At 44.5% G+C, this 19,324-nt stretch overlaps 1 protein-coding gene across 2 annotated transcripts in view; it reads right to left on the bottom strand.

Annotated features, from left to right (window-relative positions):
* Positions 1-19,324, bottom strand: part of TEC (tec protein tyrosine kinase) — a 139,895-nt gene that overhangs the window by 28,671 nt on the left and 91,900 nt on the right. For both annotated transcript variants that reach the window (XM_083168061.1, XM_083168062.1), the window contains exons 6-10: positions 19,024-19,064; positions 16,625-16,815; positions 12,264-12,329; positions 9,202-9,256; positions 4,566-4,645 (exon numbers count right to left, since the gene is read on the bottom strand). In XM_083168061.1, the coding sequence (XP_083024187.1) occupies positions 4,566-4,645; positions 9,202-9,256; positions 12,264-12,329; positions 16,625-16,815; positions 19,024-19,064 (433 nt within the window). The remainder of the gene's footprint in view (positions 1-4,565; positions 4,646-9,201; positions 9,257-12,263; positions 12,330-16,624; positions 16,816-19,023; positions 19,065-19,324) is intronic.

Raw genomic sequence — 19,324 nt, forward strand, 5'->3', positions numbered from 1 at the left:
AATGTGCAGTGTTCTAGAACAATATTAGTGCTAGAGCTCATCCAGTCAGTGCTCAGAGGAGAATGGCACAAGTTCTGCAGCCAGCATGGAGCCCACTGTGCTCAGTCTATACTGATCGCAGAGCCGGGCAATGTGCCATCTACAACAGAACTCCCATCTTAGTCAATTTCCCCCCTAGCGCTTGATTCAGATTTGCCTCAGCTGCATATGCACCAAGGTACTGCCTACAATCAGCAGCAAACATACAGTATAGTGCTATGAATTCAAAGCCGGCCCTAGGCATAGGCAGACTAGGCAATTGCCTAGGGCATTTGGAATGCCTAGGGGCATCAGCAGCTTCTGCTGATTAAAATGATATGCAGCATGCCTATATTCCGTCTGTGAGTGAGGCTGTATCTGCATATGAAATAGTGTGTTCATGGAAATCACTGTATCATAGCATTCTGTATGCAGGTACAGCCACAGTCGCACACAGAATATATTTATGCCACATATCATTTTAATCATCGGAAGCTCCTTGTGTGTGCTGGTTATAACAATGCAAATAAAACGAATTTTCAGCAAAAAATGCACCCAACGTTAGCAGAACTGGCCAGGAGCTGCATGGCCTATTGAGTCAAGATGTATGAGGAAACATCTGTATCCAAGCAGAGGCAGAGGTCACAGTGTTAGCGGCTTTGCGAGTGCTGTCTGCGGGTGGGATGGTTGTGCAATAGTGTTCGGTATATGTGTAAGGGGCATTATGTGTGTCATGTATAAATGCATTAATAATGTGCAACATATGTGTAACATGCATTACTGTATGTGTGTCATGTGTATAAGGGCATTAATAATGTGCAAAATGTGTAAGGGGCATTATGTGTGTCATTATGTGTATGAAAGGCATTATTATCGGTTGGCATAATGTGTAAGGGGCATTATGGTTATAAGGACATTAATAATGTGTGTCATGTGTAAGGGGCATTACTGTGTGGTATTATCAGGGGTGGTGAGAGAAAGGGGTAGGGGGTACAAATTACCCAGGCCAAAGTCTGATGGAAGGGCCCAGTGGGGGCCACGGGCCCCCTCCCCTTAAGTGACAGCAGCAGCTGCAGCTCTTCTCCTCTGTCCAGCACACACTGCTTTGTGCTGGGTTGCAATGTGGCCATGGAGGTGCTTAAAATACAATATTTTCTCAGGATTTTTTTCTAAGGGTATAATGTGAATAATGTGAGGAGTAATGTACTACTGTGTGATGTAACGTGAATAAGGGACACCATTGCATGATATAAAGTGAATAAAGTTGCACTACTGTGTGGCATAATTTGAATTGGGGGTACTATTGTGTGGCCATGCCCCTTCCCAGCAAGAACACACCCCTGTTTGGGCTGCGCACCAAATGTGTGCGCTGTTTCTATTTAAAATATTGCGGGTAGGGGCACCAAAATGATGACTGCTATGATGAGGGTTGATGGTGCTGGGAAAGGGGAGCAGGGTCAGAGGCGGAACTAGTGGTGGTGCTAGGGGGCACCAGCCAAAATCTTGCCTAGGGCATCATTTAGGCTAGGGACGGCTCTGTATGAATTGTATAAGGGAGGAGGGCTCCAGACTAATATCTTGCTTAGGGCCCCATGGGGTCTAGATCCACCTCTGGTCTACATAGAAATTGGAGGTTCATGTCGATAGGTGAGGACACTTTTCCACGTTGACCGTTTGCTTGAGTCGACCCTTTCACCATGTCAACCTTTTTCATGTGTCCACCTTCTGTTGTCAACTTATTGACTGCTTACTTATAAACAGTAGAACTTTTAATCCACACCCCATCTAACATGGGGAAAACATCTCTGTCTGACTTTTCACTAGGCGCTCTTGTTATGAGTGGACACATCTGGCTTTTCATGAACTCGGACGCTATTACAATGGCTGACTTTGTAAACTGTGCGACTTTTGCAGAAAAATCCCAAATTTCACAAAATTGGACCAAACTCTGCTTCCTTTACATCTCAGCCATGGGCTTGTATGCATATAAACAGCAGCTCCAACGTTCTCTTATATATTCTCTCCCTCTGCAGCTTACAGCCATTCCTCCGCAGCTTATCTTACAGCCGTTCCTCCACAGCTAATCTTACAGCCGTTCCTCCACAGCTAATCTTACAGCCGTTCCTCCACAGCTTATTTTACAGCCATTCCTTCGCAGCTCATCTTACAGCCATTCCTCAGCAGCTCATCTTACAGCCATTCCTTCGCAGCTCATCTTACAGCCATTCCTCCACAGCTTTTCTTACAGCCATTCCTCCACAGCTTATCTTACAGCCATTCCTCCACAGCTCATCTTACAGCCGTTACTCCACAGCTCATCTTACAGCCATTCCTCCACAGCTCATCTTACAGCCGTTCCTCCGCAGCTCATCTTACAGCCATTCCTCTGCAGCTCATCTTACAGCTATTCCTCCGCAGCTCATCATACAGCCGTTCCTCCACAGCTTATCTTACAGCCATTCCTCCACAGCTCATCTTACAGCCGTTACTCCACAGCTCATCTTACAGCCATTCCTCCACAGCTCATCTTACAGCCGTTCCTCCGCAGCTCATCTTACAGCCATTCCTCTGCAGCTCATCTTACAGCTATTCCTCAGCAGCTCATCTAACAGCCATTCCTCCGCAGCTCAACTTACAGCCATTCCTCAGCAGCTCATCGTACAGCAATTCCTTAGCAGCTTATCGTTCAGCCATTCCTCAGCAGCTCATTGTACAGCCGTTCCTAAGCAGCTCATCTTACAGCCATTCCTCCGCAGCTCATCTTACAGCCGTTCCTAAGCAGCTCATCTTACAGCCATTCCTCCGCAGCTCATCTTACAGCCATTCCTTAGCAGCTTATCGTATAGCCATTCCTCAGCAGCTCATCGTACAGCCGTTCCTCAGCAGCTCATCTTACAGCCATTCCTCCGCAGCTCATCTTACAACCGTTCCTCCGCAGCTCATCTGACAGCCGTTCCTCAGCAGCTCATCTAACAGCCGTTCCTCAGCAGCTCATCTTACAGCCGTTCCTCAGCAGCTCATCTTACAGCCGTTCCTCAGAAGATCATCTTACAGACATTCCTCAGCAGCTCATCTTACAGCCGTTCCTCCGCAGCTCATCTTACAGACGTTCCTCCGCAGCTCATCTTACAGCCGTTCCTCCTCAGCTCATTTTAGTCGTTCCTCCTCAGCTCATCTTACAGCCGTTCCTCGGCAGCTCATCTTACAGCCGTTCCTCCACAGCTCATCTTACAGCCCTTCCTCAGCAGTTCATCTTACAGCCCTTCCTCAGCAGATCATCTTACACAATTCCTCCGCAGCTCATCTTACAGCAATTCCTCCGCAGCTCATCTTACAGCCATTACTACTCTCATGAAGACACTATAAATGGTTCTACAAACTAAAGATTTTATTGGATTATATGGAATTTCAGATTCCAGTCAGTATGTTTCTAGTATCACTAGTCTACCTCTGTCTCTGTCTACCTCTGAGGAGAAACCCAATTAAGCCTCCAAGTTTCCTACATTTTTCCTCCAGCAAATACCAACCCTGTGGTCCTGCTCCGAGTCCAGAAAACTCATAGGTTCTGACAATGCCTGGAACATTATGGGGCAGATGCAGAGCTGAATGTTCCCCCATTTGCAGCCTGTATCTTGTGGAATTGCACTGCGCATACTTGGTACAGAGGGGCAGTCTCACATAGGTACAGTCAGTGTAGGCTTTTCCTGCCAATGTCTCCCATGCAGACCTTTAAACCTCGTACAGAGCCATTGGAGGTGGGCAAAGATGACTATGGGCTTTATTCTGGTCCATCTCAGGCCCGAGTGCATTCGCACGTGGCAAATGTTTATGCATTTCGCATTTCTGAGCATTTGCATGCGCTTGCTGCGTGCATCCACAGCGACCAAACTGGCCACTGGGTGCACGCAACCATGCTTGTGAAACGAGGGCAGCGGGCTGGCCCACTAACATATAGCTGGCCAACTAACATATAGCTGGCCATTCTTATGCTAACGGAGCCGTGACGGACCGGCGCGGGGTGGGCAGCTGACAGCACTGGATGTCAGCTTCCTGCCCACTTCCCCCCGAGCGTACATGCATATGTAAGGTAGCTCAGAGCAACCTTACATATGTGTGCACCTTCCACATCTTTTGATGGTCCCCGACCATCGAAAGACATGGGAGGGTCCCAGTGGCATGCGAATGGATGTTTATGTAAAACATCCATTGGCAGTCAGTGCGAACGTACGCGCCTTGCGAATGGTGGGCCGGCTTACCACCATTCGCAAGGCGGGATCTGGGTCACTCGCAAATTTGCATCCGAGCTAATGAATCAGAATACCCCCCTATGAGTAGTAGCAAATCACAGGCAGTTGTGTTGGTATCCCAAGCTGAGCACAACGCTGCCGGTGGGCAAGTACATGCATAATTCCTGGGTACAATCCTTCCAAGCGATAGTGCTAAATCTGCATCAGACTCTTTAAGTGGAACTATAAATAATTAGTGAGCTTTTAGACTTGTGCCTATTAAAAGGTTAAAACGATATCCCAGCAGAAGTATGTACTTACCCTGCATATTTTGTATAAAGGGATACAGTATACAAGCCAGCTTGACTGGAATCCCTCACGATGAACCCACCTTCTTTATCCTGTTACAACACAAAACAACAGATTAAGGGGGAATTCATTGTTGTGTTTTGCCCAAATACAATTACCCCACACTGTTTTTGCAATTGCAGCCTTAAAAACAAGTAACTTTTTAGGGATTTTATTTTGCTTGCACGTTTTTATTTTTTTTACTATTATATGATTTATTTTCATGTGTTTTTTTTTTACTATTTGAGTGCCAAGTGAATTTGTCGAAATAAGTGTAAAAATTGCGAAGCGAACATTTTTATTCTAGATTGTAAGCTCCTTAGAGCAGGGCCCTCTTCCCTCCTGTTCTAATAGCACTCTTCTTGCATTTCAACTACAGCTCTCTTACTCACCTACAATCTATACCTGCATCTCTTCTCACTCAGGGCCTTATTCTGGTCTGTGCGGTCGGATCCGAATATGCGGGCAGGGCCGGAGCGTCCTGAGCCCCGCCTTCCGTACGGATCGCTCACTGCGTCCGAATGCGGTAAGCCGCTGACCGCACGGAGCACGAGTGGATTTCTCATGTATACACCTTCTCCATCTCTGGGAACCTCCCCATTCATTCGATGGTCGCAGACCATCGAATGCAGGACCGAGTGGTCAGGCAGCACCGAGTGCTCGAGACCACTCGGGCATTTCTCCGTGCAAAAGCAGGGATCTGGGCGGGCAGCTGACATCCGGCTATGTCATATGTCCGCCCCCTACACGTGCGTCACAGCCGCATTACCATACGTACGCCCAGCGTTTTCATGGGAACGCCCATGAAACGCGGGGCGTACACATATGGTAATGAGCCCAAACAGCCCTTCACGCCCCTCTCCTCCCCCTGTTCGTAGTGTAATCTATTCATGCGGTATTTGGACGTACGTCCCGTTCGCACATGCGCAGATATGCCTCTGCACATGCGCAAACACAAAACATCGGCGGACAGAACCGCACCAACCAGAATAAGGCCCTCACTTCCCTATATTTTAGCTGTATTGTGTACTAAGAACTGTGCTTTAATTGTGTTATGTCTAGTTCTGTGTACCCTGCACTGTTCTTTTGTGTTCTATATGTACAGTACTGGCTGGTGCAATCACCATGTGGCGCCGCTGAATGGCTGCCTGGGTGCTGCACAGCTCAGTAATTATATGTTTCCCATGTCCGCGTCCCTCATTAGAGTACATCTAGTATATATATATATATATATATATATATATATATATATATATATATATCTGTACGTGTCCTATATCTGTACTGTTACTGGCTACCTATCTGGCTGTGCAATCACCATGTGGCGCCGCTGAATGGCTGCCTGGGTGCTGCACAGTTCGGTAAATATGTTCCCCATGTCCGTGTCCCTTATTAGAATGCATCTAGTGCATATCTGTATGTGTGATGTATATGTGTGATGTATATCTGTACTCACATTATTGCATGTTCCTTGTACTAATAACCCTTTGTATTACAGTATGTGCATTGTTCTTTTTAATGTCTGTAAAGCGTCCTGTTGGAGAAAGTGCGCTATATAAATAAAACGTACTTACTTATTCATCATAATGACCTTTTTTTTACACAACGGGTGACATTTGATAGGATGAGATATTTAGACTTTTGTGATTTTTAGTCAACGGCCAAATTTGCACATTTTTCCGAAATCGCCATTGTGAATTGCAGTAAAAATCGCACTTTATGCCGTGGAAATCGTCATCATTTTTTCTCACACTTCAATTTACATCCAGATGTTTTCCCATTATAAAGTATACAACGCGCAAATTTAATAGGTAGCGATTTTTAGAAAACGTTACCAAAAATCTCAAAACAAATAGACCAAGTTCATCATGGCGAGTTTGACAGAACCATGCACAGACTAGTACGATCTGTGCATGGTTGTGTTAAAGTAAAACTTGCATAAAAAGTTTCCCTCGTATTTTGGGCCCTTGAGCCTGGTGCTGGTTTTAGAAATCCTGGGGATCCCTATTTTTTTTTCCCCTGAATTTCTAAAACCAGGACTGGTTCTTTGAGCTCTGGGATGGTTATTCTCAGGAGCGGGGACCCCACACGTTGTTTTTTATAAACCTCACATTACTATGTCTAATAAATCACACATGTGCATTAATTCACACATTTTCATGACTAAAATTTACACATTTTCATGACTAAAATTCGCACTTTATCGCATCACATTGCGTTTTTCATGCCTCAATTTGCATTCCATAAAATTAGCGATTTTAAAACATGCGATATGGTGCGATTTCAGAACCTTACTAAAATCGCATCCCAACTTTAGTTATTTGAATTTATATAACAAATGTGAGCAACTCTGGAATTTTTAGCGGATATTTTAAACATCTCTCAGATGTTGGTGCTCAAAGGGTTAATTGGTTGTTATGCTGTATAAAGGGTGTTTACTCTGTGTTGCGTCATATGTTTTATCAGTCCAGAAACTTGTTTACTGCCTCTTACGCAGGCTATTACTACATTTCACAAAATGGACCAAAATCTCCTCCCATTATACCCCGACCTCTACGTCTCTGTGGCAGACAATTATTATTTACTTGAAACCTAAATAATCCTTTATGATTTACAATAGGACTGCAACATTTGCTAAACTAACAAAAAGTATTAATTTGTTCACCCGAGAACACCTCTCCGGATATCGGTCACTGTAGCATTAATACAAAGAAGATCATCGCACTTTAAGTCATGGGTAAAGGTTAACAATTATAAGAGTTCCTTTCTGGTTTTACATATCGACCTGTGAATGTAGGAAAATAATATTTTTGCATATTGCCTTTTGCAGTATGTGTACATGTACAAATGGCATCTCTGCGTGACCTTTTCCATAAGGCTGGGTACACAAATAAAGGACAAAATTGCCAATTGGCCATCATATCCCCTGAGCGAATAAATAGGTAAGCGATACACACTGACCAATTGGACACTTGATATGTTGGACTATATATCACCACTTCACTGGGTAGTCATTTTAACTTGTGATGTCAGGTACAATGGTGGGTCCTCGTACACACATGCAGGTGCACTGATAAATATTTGTAATATATCGGCATCAGCATTGCTGCAGTAATCAGGAATTATGTTTTTTAGACATATCGGGTGTACAGGGCTACCGAGAGGTGGGCGAAGCGGGTACTAATTACCTGGCCTGGGCTTGCTGGAGAGGCCCGGCGGGGGCCCTGGTCCAATGCCTCCCCCCCCCATACCTTCCCCCTCCGTCCCTCCTGGGCAGCAGCACACACCTGACAACAGGCTCAGCATGAGCTTCTCACTGACAGCATGAGAGCTGTAGGTGTGTGCTGCTGCAGTGTGTGTGTGTGTGTGGGGGGGGGGGGGGGGCAATAACACTCCCTCCTCGACTTTAGAGTGTTTTTTCAATCCCTTAAACATTTTGGGGACGTGGCCTAATCATGGGAGGCAGCCCCCCTCCCACGATTAGGTCACGTCCCCAAAAATTTACCGGCAACCCTGTACATTCCCACAGATCTGCTACCAATATCATTCATCACTCGAATGCGTGATACATTGAATAGCATTCAAGTGTATATTAGTCATGCTGCATACTGCATTATGCTCACAATTATATTGCTTGTGTGCAGTGCAGGGAATCTGTATGAGGGAAGCCTCTGGGACTGCATCAGACATAGGCGGCAAAGGGTGAGTCCAGATCTATTTATGTAATGCCTAGTACACTATGTAAATAGCTATTGTACACTCGGCGACAGGCTTACCTTTATTTATTCACAGGGGACATTCCTGAGTAGTGTCTGCGTCTTTTACCAGTATATCTAGTTTGACTTTATGCAAATATTGTTACAGGCCCAACTTGGTGTACAAGCGGGCATCTCACAGTGCCAGAACTGAGACATCCACTCGGAGTATCTTTAGGGGTAAATTTACTAAGATGGGAGTTCTATTCGTATGCCTCCCAGCTTGCCCCGCAGGCAGACCGTCACTCTGCACATGTGCCAAGGGACTCCCGGGTATCAGACCCGGAAGTCGAGGGTCGGTGCCGCATCGCAAGGCACAGCTCTTATCACAGGAGCGGTGGCTAGATGGCAACAGCTAAAATCTTGCCTAGGGCATCAAATTGGTTAGCGCCGGCTCTGGCCATGTGTACATCCATGCAGCCATTCATGCTGTAAAGCCTAACATGCCATCATACACTAAGTGGCACCTTAAACTGGCACCAACCCTATTGCAGTATCGCTTCCCAGTCCAGCAGCTGGAACGCAGCTGCTTGTAGACAGCCTGTGACACCATTTTTGTGTGCACTGCTGGACACTGACCAGGAACGGCCATTTTTCCTCCAACATTTTGTCCTGATCACAACAGCACCTCTGTGTAATGCATGCACCATGGGAGTTTTTATTGGCATCGGTTGTGACTCAGAATCAGGCACTCGTGCGGACACTGGACACATGCACAGTGCAACTTAGATGTGTGTGCAGTGCAAAAAGAGTCAGTCAACACCATACAACATCAGTGCTGTGTCCAACACAAAGGCAGGCCTAAAGTGAGATTTATGTGGGATTGATAATTATTAGCTCTCGTCATCACTTACTTCACTTTTCAGGAGTTGTTCTGCTTTCCCTCTGTTCATATTCTTGCTATACCACCTGGAACAAACCAGCATAAATGTTGTTAGTGAATGTTGGGAAGAGGATGGGGAAATAGAGTAATGAGCGCTACACACAGGCCGACATTCAGGCATTTTCTGAACGATTTTACTAAATGGCTTAGAGAATGTCTGAACATGTATGTAAATCTATGTGTGTGTAGATCACACAGTGATTTCAATGAGCGGCCCCGCCAGTCTGAATCCGGCGGCAGTTAATAACCTGCAGGTTGGTATTAAACTAGTTAAAAGCGCCTCAAAATGACTGCTTAGTACATATCCGCTCCTACATCCAATCTGTATTCACAGCTCCCTCTCTCCATATCCAGCAAGCTTGAAAAGATCATCTGGCACGCACAGATGTTTGAAAATCACAGATATATGGTGATACACCTACCCTATCCCCACACATGGTGATACGCCTACCCTATCCCACACATGGTGATACACCTACCCTATCCACCACACATGGGGATACGCCTACCCTATCCCAACACATGGTGATACACCTACCCTATCCCACACATGGTGATACACCTACCCTATCCCCACACATGGTGATACACCTACCCTATCCCCACACATGGTGATACACCTACCCTATCCCACACATGGTGATACACCTACCCTATCCCACACATGGTGATACACCTACCCTATCCCACACATGGTGATACACCTACCCTATCCACCACACATGGGGATACGCCTACCCTATCCCAACACATGGTGATACACCTACCCTATCCCACACATGGTGATACACCTACCCTATCCCCACACATGGTGATACACCTACCCTATCCCCACACATGGTGATACACCTACCCTATCCCACACATGGTGATACACCTACCCTATCCCAACACATGGTGATACACCTACCCTAACCCCACACATGGTGATACACTTACCCTATCCCCACACATGGTGATACACCTACCCTATCCCCACACATGGTGATACGCCTACCCTATCCCCACACATGGTGATACACCTACCCTATCCCCACACATGGTGATACACCTACCCTATCCCACACATGGTGATACACCTACCCTATCCCAACACATGGTGATACACCTACCCTATCCCCACACATGGTGATACACTTACCCTATCCCCACACATGGTGATACACTTACCCTATCCCCACACATGGTGATACACTTACCCTATCCCCACACATGGTGATACACCTACCCTATCCCCACACATGGTGATACACCTACCCTATCCCCACACATGGTGATACACCTACCCTATCCCACACATGGTGATACACCTACCCTATCCCAACACATGGTGATACACCTACCCTATCCCCACACATGGTGACACACTTACCCTATCCCCACACATGGTGATACACTTACCCTATCCCCACACATGGTGATACACCTACCCTATCCCCACACATGGTGATACACCTACCCTATCCCAACACATGGTGATACGCCTACCCTATCCCACACATGGTGATACACCTACCCTATCCCCGCACATGGTGATACACCTACCCTATCCCCGCACATGGTGATACGCCTACCCTATACCCACACATGGTGATAAACCTACCCTATCCCCACACATTTTGATACACCTACCCTATCCCCACACATGATGATACATCTACCTTATCCCCACACATGGTGATACGCCTACCCTATCCCACACATGGTGATACACCTACCCTATCCCCACACATGGTGATACACCTACCCTATACCCCACACATGGTGATACACCTACCCTATCCCCCACACATGGTGATACACCTACCCTATCCCCACACATGGTGATACACTTACCCTATCCCCACACATGGTGATACGCCTACCCTATACCCCACACATGGTGATACACCTACCCTATCCCCACACATGGTGATACACTTACCCTATCCCCACACATGGTGATACGCCTACCCTATCCCCACACATTGTGATACACCTACCCTATCCCCACACATGATGATACACCTACCTTATCCCCACACATGGTGATACGCCTACCCTATCCCCACACATGGTGATACACCTACCCTATCCCCACACATGATGATACACCTACCTTATCCCCACACATGGTGATACACCTACCCTATCCCCACACATTGTGATACACCTACCCTATCCCACACATGGTGATATGCCTACCCTATCCCCACACATGGTGATACACCTACCCTATCCCCATACATGGTGATACGCCAACCCTATTACCATATATGGTGATACACCTACCCTATCCCCATACATGGTGATACACCTACCCTATCCCCACACATGGTGATACGCCTCCCTATCCCCACACATGGTGATACACCTACCCTATCCCCATACATGGTGATACACCTACCCTATCCCCACACATGGTGATACGCCTACCCTATCCCCATACATGGTGATACACCTACCCTATCCCCACACATGGTGAAGTCTGCTACACTAAAAGATACCTACAGTATGTGCACAAAACTTCTTTCGCGTGAGTGGTACGCGCCATCTGCTACATATAGGTCTGGTTATTTCTAGTGTCCACTGAAATACATATAAACCTACTACACTATGGCCCTTATTCTGGTCCACTTGCAAAGGCACATTCATTCTCAAATGCTTAAAATAGCATTTTAAACATAAGCCAAATGTATCCCATATCAAGTTTCACCCAGCAACACAGGCTGCCAAGGACCTAAACCCCCAGTGGTGGCATTGCAGCTATATGTACTTTCTATAGTCAAACTAGACAGACCCCTAACAGGCTTTGCAACACCCCTTCCACCACCTCCCCACCTGGTTATGGTAAGTAGGAGTTTTAAATCATATATATTGATAATCATATGCTCTCTCATCTTTTGATTTCATTATTGCAGGTATGTTCCGTTCTGATCCACACAGGTGTCGCACAAAAACGTATTAACTATTTAAGCTAGACTCAGAACAGTCACCTGTGTCTCAAATAAATCTACAACTTAGTTACTCTACCAAGCAAACTATCTGACTTACTCATATTGGTCTAAATTGTCTAATGTCTTCTCGGTAACGTAGTTGCTGGGGATATAGCCTTCTTTCCTGAAACAAGAAGAAACAGACTGACTGTAAAACGAGTAATACATGTAATCATTATTTGCATAATTTCCTATCCGGCAAACACGGCAAATGCACTAATATCGTTATTATTGACCATCATCAAAAAGAAATGATTACAAACATATTTTATTTCTTCAGTTATAGTGTGTATGAGATTAACATTAGTTATAATTACAGTGGGTTTACTATGTATCACGGTATACTATATTATATGGCTATCAGCATTTATTCAGGTAAGCTAAGAGACCAACGTTGTATATTGCATCATATGCCCATGCCATATGAAGTATGTAGGCATGACCACACGCATGCTGAAAGTTCACGCCCTGGAACACATAGGGAACATCCGCAATGCTGCAATGGACAAACAGAAGATGAGAGCTTACCACAGTGGCAAGACATTTTATAGATAAACACTCCAGCTCTGCCGCAGGCCTTCGAATCCTGGGACTGGAAAAAGTCACTCTAGGGATCAGAGGCGGAGACATGACCAAGACCCTCTTCAAGAAAGAAAGTGAATGGACCTATAAACTAGGGTCAATTCACCCGAATGGCCTGAATGAGTATATCAATTACATCTACCTCTCATCCAGTATCTGATGTTTATACGTGATGCTGGAAAGCAGAATGGACCTAGCATAAGAGAAAATGCAACATTGTTCTTCTTTTCTCTTTCAATAAGAATGTAACCGTTTTCAACAGCACTTCAATAAGAGGCTTACTTTGCAACATTGTCTGAGTTGATTTGACTAACACGTTATAACATTCTCTAGAATTAACATTGTAACGGCACAAGCCCTAGACTCCCAATAAATGTCAATAGAATTGTGAATTAACATTGACGTGTTAGCATAAATAATTTATGCAAAAAGGGAGTCAGACATGGAGTGTTTTTTTGATGAAAGCAGTGGTGACCCTGAATATTTGTATAGGGTATCACTAAATTCTTTATAATTTCGCAAACTGGAAACAAAAAAAAAGATCAAAACTAATTTATTTGAGATATGATCAATTAATTCAGTACAAACTGGGAAAATATCTTATTATCTGTATTGTATAACACAAAGAATTGTCTTTCATTGTAGAGAGTCTCAATTCAGGAGACAACGAAAGCACATTTTATTTTAAGGCATATCAAATAAAAGTTAATTTTTACTTGTTACGTATACATTAATTAACAATAAAGAGTGCCCCAAAAATACTTAATCAGTCTCGACTTGCATCTCTCTTGCAAGGCCCCCACACCCCCTCAAGCTAAGAGATGTCCCATATATAAGAGAACAGGTGACTGAGGGGAAGTACATATACAGGTCGAGTATCCCGTATCCGAATTATTCCGAAATACGGACATTCCAGAAAGTGAAAAAAAATTTTTTTTTTGCTAAAAACTCACTGGGGACATTTGTAACAGCATCACTGGGGACATGATATGTAACTGGCACTATATATGTGCAAGACAATGATTGCTTGGCATTCAAATTCAGTGCTGAGATAGTACACACATTTTGTTTCACGTTTTGAAACCTTGTTTTTTGAACAATTAAAATATATTTGTGTGTATTTTATGTGGTAATAAAATATATTTGTGTGTATATTATGTGTTTATACAGCATAAATGCAAGATACTTCAAAATACATCATTGAAATATTAAAATATTCCGAAATACGGAATAATCCGTTATCCAAAATTCTCCTGGTCCCGAGCATTTTGGATACGGGATACTCAACCTGTACCAGTCATATTGTACTTGGCAACTGCCTAATCACAGCATTTTAATACCCGGGGAGGGGACATACTGTAAGACTCCCGTGTCCCTGTCTAACATCAACTATAAATTAAATAGCAGGGTTTGTGCTAAAGATTGTGATGGTTCACCATTTATTATTATGTATTTATTAACAGTTTCTTATATAGCGCAGTATATTCCGTTGCGCTTTTACAATAGGAGACAGTGATACATCAAACTGGGTATTTACAGACAGGTAGGAAGGCCCTGCTAGTAAGATTACAAGCTATAGGGAAATAGGCATTGATACATAAGGATAGATATTCTTTATTACATAAAGTCAACCAGAATGCAAAGGTTCCTGGTGTGCTGTATTTTATGGGGACCCAGCAGTTTGACCATGGGTCAAAAAGAAAAAGAGTGGATATGTGTGGACTGTTCCATGGGGATGTGATTATAGATAGGAACGATATATGAAGGTTAAGTGGCTGGTGCTGGAATATGATAAGCTTGCCTGAAGAGGTGAGTTTTCAGGGAACGCTTGTAGGTTTGGAGACTGGAGGAGAGTCTTATTGTGCTTGGGAAGGCATTCCACAGAGTGGGTGCCATAAACCCTCTACACACTAGCTGATCCCTGCAAACACCGATATCATCCTCGAATGTCACGCTGCAGCAGTAGCCTGGACTAGCACATATCCGTGATATTCCCCTATTTAACATCCCAACTAATCCCAGCTAAAGTTTTATTTAAAATTTGAGTAAAACAGGACACATATGGGGCCCTGTGATCACATAGCCACCGCTGCGCCAGAGTGGAAACCCGCCCCTGCGCGAGCCTGCAAATTAACTGCGATAATATCACAGCCTAGTGAAATCCATTTGCAGCACACTCCCCATCGAATGATTTCCCCATTGTTTGCAGTCTCCGAGTAGCCGAAGACTTACTCAGTGGCTGCGACAGAGACAGTCTGTTCGGGGCCGGAGCTGATGTTAGAGGCCCTCCCTAAAAACTACTGAACCAATTAAACCTGACCCTCACAAGCAGATTACCAAATGCTTGTTAGGCCATTGGGAATTACGGCACGGCTCCTCCATATTATCATACTATAAAATTCTACCTTCCTAATCCGTCACATCGTATATACACGCACGCAAAATATATTACTCAAAATTATCATCCTAAATCAGTGGTTCCCAACCATGGTCCTCAAGTACCCCCAAGAGTGCACGTTTTCCAGGTCACCCGGCAGGTGCACTCATAATTCAGGCACATTTGAAAAGATCACAGGTGGAGCTAATTATCTTACCTGTGATTCTGTGTGGAGACCTGCCAAACATGCACTGTTGGGGGTACTTGAGGACCAGGGTTGGGAACCACTGTCCTAAATAATAAGGATTTGTGGAATGTTAGACACAGATGGAGGCGCTCTCTTTGGATGGGGACCTGACACAGCTACCGCCATGCGCCAGGTTCCGCCGTCCACCAGGAATGGGGCACACGTGACGCGCCACATTCTCGGCTATGGGATGCGCAAGCGTGTGAATCGTTTGCGCGTCCCTTCCCCCACCATCTGCCAACTTGTCCGATATGGGGCCAGATTATCTAGGCTTCAAAAGTGATAAAATGGAGAGTGATACAGCCAGCCAATCAGCTCCTGTCTGACATTTTTCAAACACAGTCTATGACATGGCAGGTAGGGGCTGATTGGCTGGCTGATTATCACTCTCCATTTTATCACTTTTGAAGCTTAGATAATCGGGACCATTGTGAGCTGGCGGAATGGCAGAGAGCGGCTCCATCTGTAAACAGTAAATAGGTCAACATGCAATAGGTGGACAGGGTCAAAATGTCCACATGAAAAAGGGTAGACCTAAAAAGGTTGACATGAGTTTTTCACATTTTTTGGGTGTTAATATCGTCAACTGTCGACATGGACCCCCAAGTAGTGTAACATGAACCCTCGCATGCTTTGGGCTATTATTATTCTCTCCCTATGCCGACATGGATGGTAAAGTAAGAACAAGACGTTTAAAAAATAGCGGGAATTAATTATGTTGACCGTGTCACCTTCTGACCCTGTCCACCTCTATGTAGACACTGAAGATCTATCAATCAGAACCCATAATAACAATGCTGTTTGAAATGATTCCAGTCAATAATTTACTGAACCGGCCGCTGTGAACATGGAAGTAATCTGTAATATGGAGAATGCCTTTTATGATACACTTGTGATCAGGATGCATCTGCGTGTACAGGCTGTGCATTCAGGGCACATACATTCTGTGGGGGGGATTTACTACGGTGGGAATTCTATTTCACATGTGATGTTGCTGTGGGCAACCAACCAGAATCTATGTCTTATTTATTTAGCACCTTCTAGAAGATAATAGATAGTATCTGATTGGTTTCCCATAGCAACATCCCATGTGAAATAACTCCCATCTTAGTAAATTCCACCCTATGTGTTACATGTATATGTGAGAGCCCCATTCAAAAACTGCAGTCACTCCTGCACTCTCCTATAATCCACGGTCTTCTTCCTTCCTTACCCATACTTATTTCTTGCCTTCCACCAGTGCACGTCCTTTCTTTCTAACACCACATATTCTTCTCCAGTAACCAGGTTAAGGTCATGTGACTCCGCCGGGTGGAAGTCAAACATTGCAACCACTATGTCTTCTTGGTCTCCATTTCTGGTCAGCAGCCCTTCCTCTGGGGGCTGAGGAGGTGGAGGCCTTAACTAGAAAAATAAAAGGAATTTCTTGCAATAAAAAAAGGCTGCTTGTTTCTATGACCAATATAAATTGACGTTACTTTATAAATCCTTTTTACAGTATGTGAAGGTTTTACTGAGAATTATATTTCCTTTAGACAAGCTGCCATTTGCCTTATTCTGGGTCACAAATGGTCCAATGGGCTCAATGTAATCTTTAATTCCCTTGGAAGTGGCTTAACCATAGATTGGAATATTGCATATATTTTATCGCTCTCTGGTTTGGATAACACTCTGAGCAGAGAGAGTGCTACAGTTTCTGCTGCTCAACCTCTAGCCATCTTCTTTATTTAGAATGACCCGTCGCATTTCACCTAGTATGTTTATGTGAGATATCAATTTTTTTAAGTAAAGCAGGAAACTTTAACACCTACGATCTGATTCTGAATCAGAGGCAAGTAGGTCGCACAGGCGCTGAATAAGGCATATACTAATCTAGGACACAAGCGCAGATGTAATGGGGAAAAAAAAAGAATTAATATATATATATATATATATATATATATATATATATATTATCTCACAGTATTTCCCAGTAGTGTCATTTGAACATAAAGATGTATTGAACAAAGAAAATGTCAGACCAATTCGGTGGCACTTTTCACCTCAGTGCTGTAGGACCTTTGTGCTGGGGCAGGCTAGTGCCTCTGTAGCTTCTTGGGAGGCAGATAGAGAATGCATTGTCTGCCTGCCTCCCAGCCTACAGCCAGATAGTGCATGGCTTCCAGCATGCTGATTGCTGGATTGCTGGATATTTCCACAAATCTCAGCCATTCACTGTCTGGAATAAAGTGTGCAGGACCTCAGGAGGAGATATGATTTATTAGAATGTATTCTTGTGAATTCAGGGCGGGCGCTGACGTCATGTAAGCACAGCCCGCCCCAAGTAAGCATTGACAGGACTTCCTGTGTAGGGGAACGCCCAGCGTTTTAATGGGGAAGCCCATAAAATGCTGGGTGTCCGCATAAAACGCTGGGCGTCCCCATAAACACTGGGAGTTCCCCTGCTCCAGCCACCTCGAGGGAATGGCGCAAACCACAACCATCTGGGATGGGTATGTAAAGATCTGAATCAGCCCCCAAGTACCATAGTTATGTGTATGCATATGCACAAGAAAGGGGATGCAGTCAAAATCCCGACAGGGTCAAAATACCGACAGGGTCAAAATCCCGACATGGTCAAAATCCCGACATTTCAAATCCCAACAAGGTCAAAATACCAACATAAAGAATGTACAGGTGAAACAGTCAACATGACTTTCGGTCGACACGTCGCGAGGTCGACATGGGTTTTTTCACTGTTTTTTTGACCCGACATGTGCCGACAGGCGGCATTTCATGCCCTACCATCCACTAGGGCGTGATGGGAGAATAAAATAGTGTGCCAAGCGCAGCGAGGCACTGTGCCCGAAGCATTGCGAGCAAAGCGAGCGATGCAAGGGGCTGCGGTTCACTTCCAACTGTGTCCATGTCGACTGTGTCGACATTCGGGTCAAAAAACAGTGAAAAACCCATGTCGACCTCGCGACCTGTCGACCAAAAGTCATGTTGACTGTTTCACCTGTACATTCTATATGTCAGGATTTTGTCCTTGTCGGAATTTTAAATGTCGGGATTTTGTCCTTGTCGGAATTTTAAATGTCTGGATTTTGTCCTTGTCGGAATTTTAAATGTTGGGATTTTGTCCTTGTCTGGATTTTGACCCATTTGGGATTTTGACCCTGTCGGGATTTTGTTCTTGTCGGTATTTTGACCGTCAGGATTTCATACCGAATCCCAAGAAAGTAAAGATTTTGAGGCATATGTAATAAGGTCCGAGATTACGGGATGCCAGACGACCTCATACGTTTTTTTTTTTTTAAGTGGCAGTCATTTACAAGGCCTCCTTTTACCTTGAAAAGGATTGGCGATTCATCAGAAATCATCTGGCATACCGCACCGCCAGCAAACTCGGACTCTTCGACATATGCATTTATTTATGACTCTACCGAAGATGGTAAAAAGAGTTTAGGTACAATGGTGGCACAAGTACTGCATCAGATAGTGCTGAGAGTATAATATCAATAGTGCTGAGAGTATAATACATGCCATAAGAACAACCTCTGTGGGCAGAACAACAACAAACCCTGTCTTACAAGGGAACGTCATGAGCCAATAATAATAATAAGGTCTTACCCGGACAATATCTGGGGTAGGAGGTAGGGGCTTTCTTGTGACTGGATGAAGGAAGAGACAATACAGGCAGAACAGGTTACATAAGAGAAACATTCACCATACAGACAGTTAATGTATAACGACTAAATAAACAATGGCATGAGACTACTTATTTTACTGTACACCTCAGGCTGCCGAAATGTGCGGATGAAGTAGAGTTCTCAAATGTCAAGTTCCACAGCCTGACTGAAGGGTGTGGTGGCAAAAGCTGGCATTGATTCAGGTTGTTGACATGGACATTGCCTGTCAGGAATGTTGACAT

This window comes from Crinia signifera, chromosome 1, assembly GCF_055691185.1.
Source record: "Crinia signifera chromosome 1, ASM5569118v1, whole genome shotgun sequence".
NCBI lineage: Eukaryota > Metazoa > Chordata > Amphibia > Anura > Myobatrachidae > Crinia > Crinia signifera.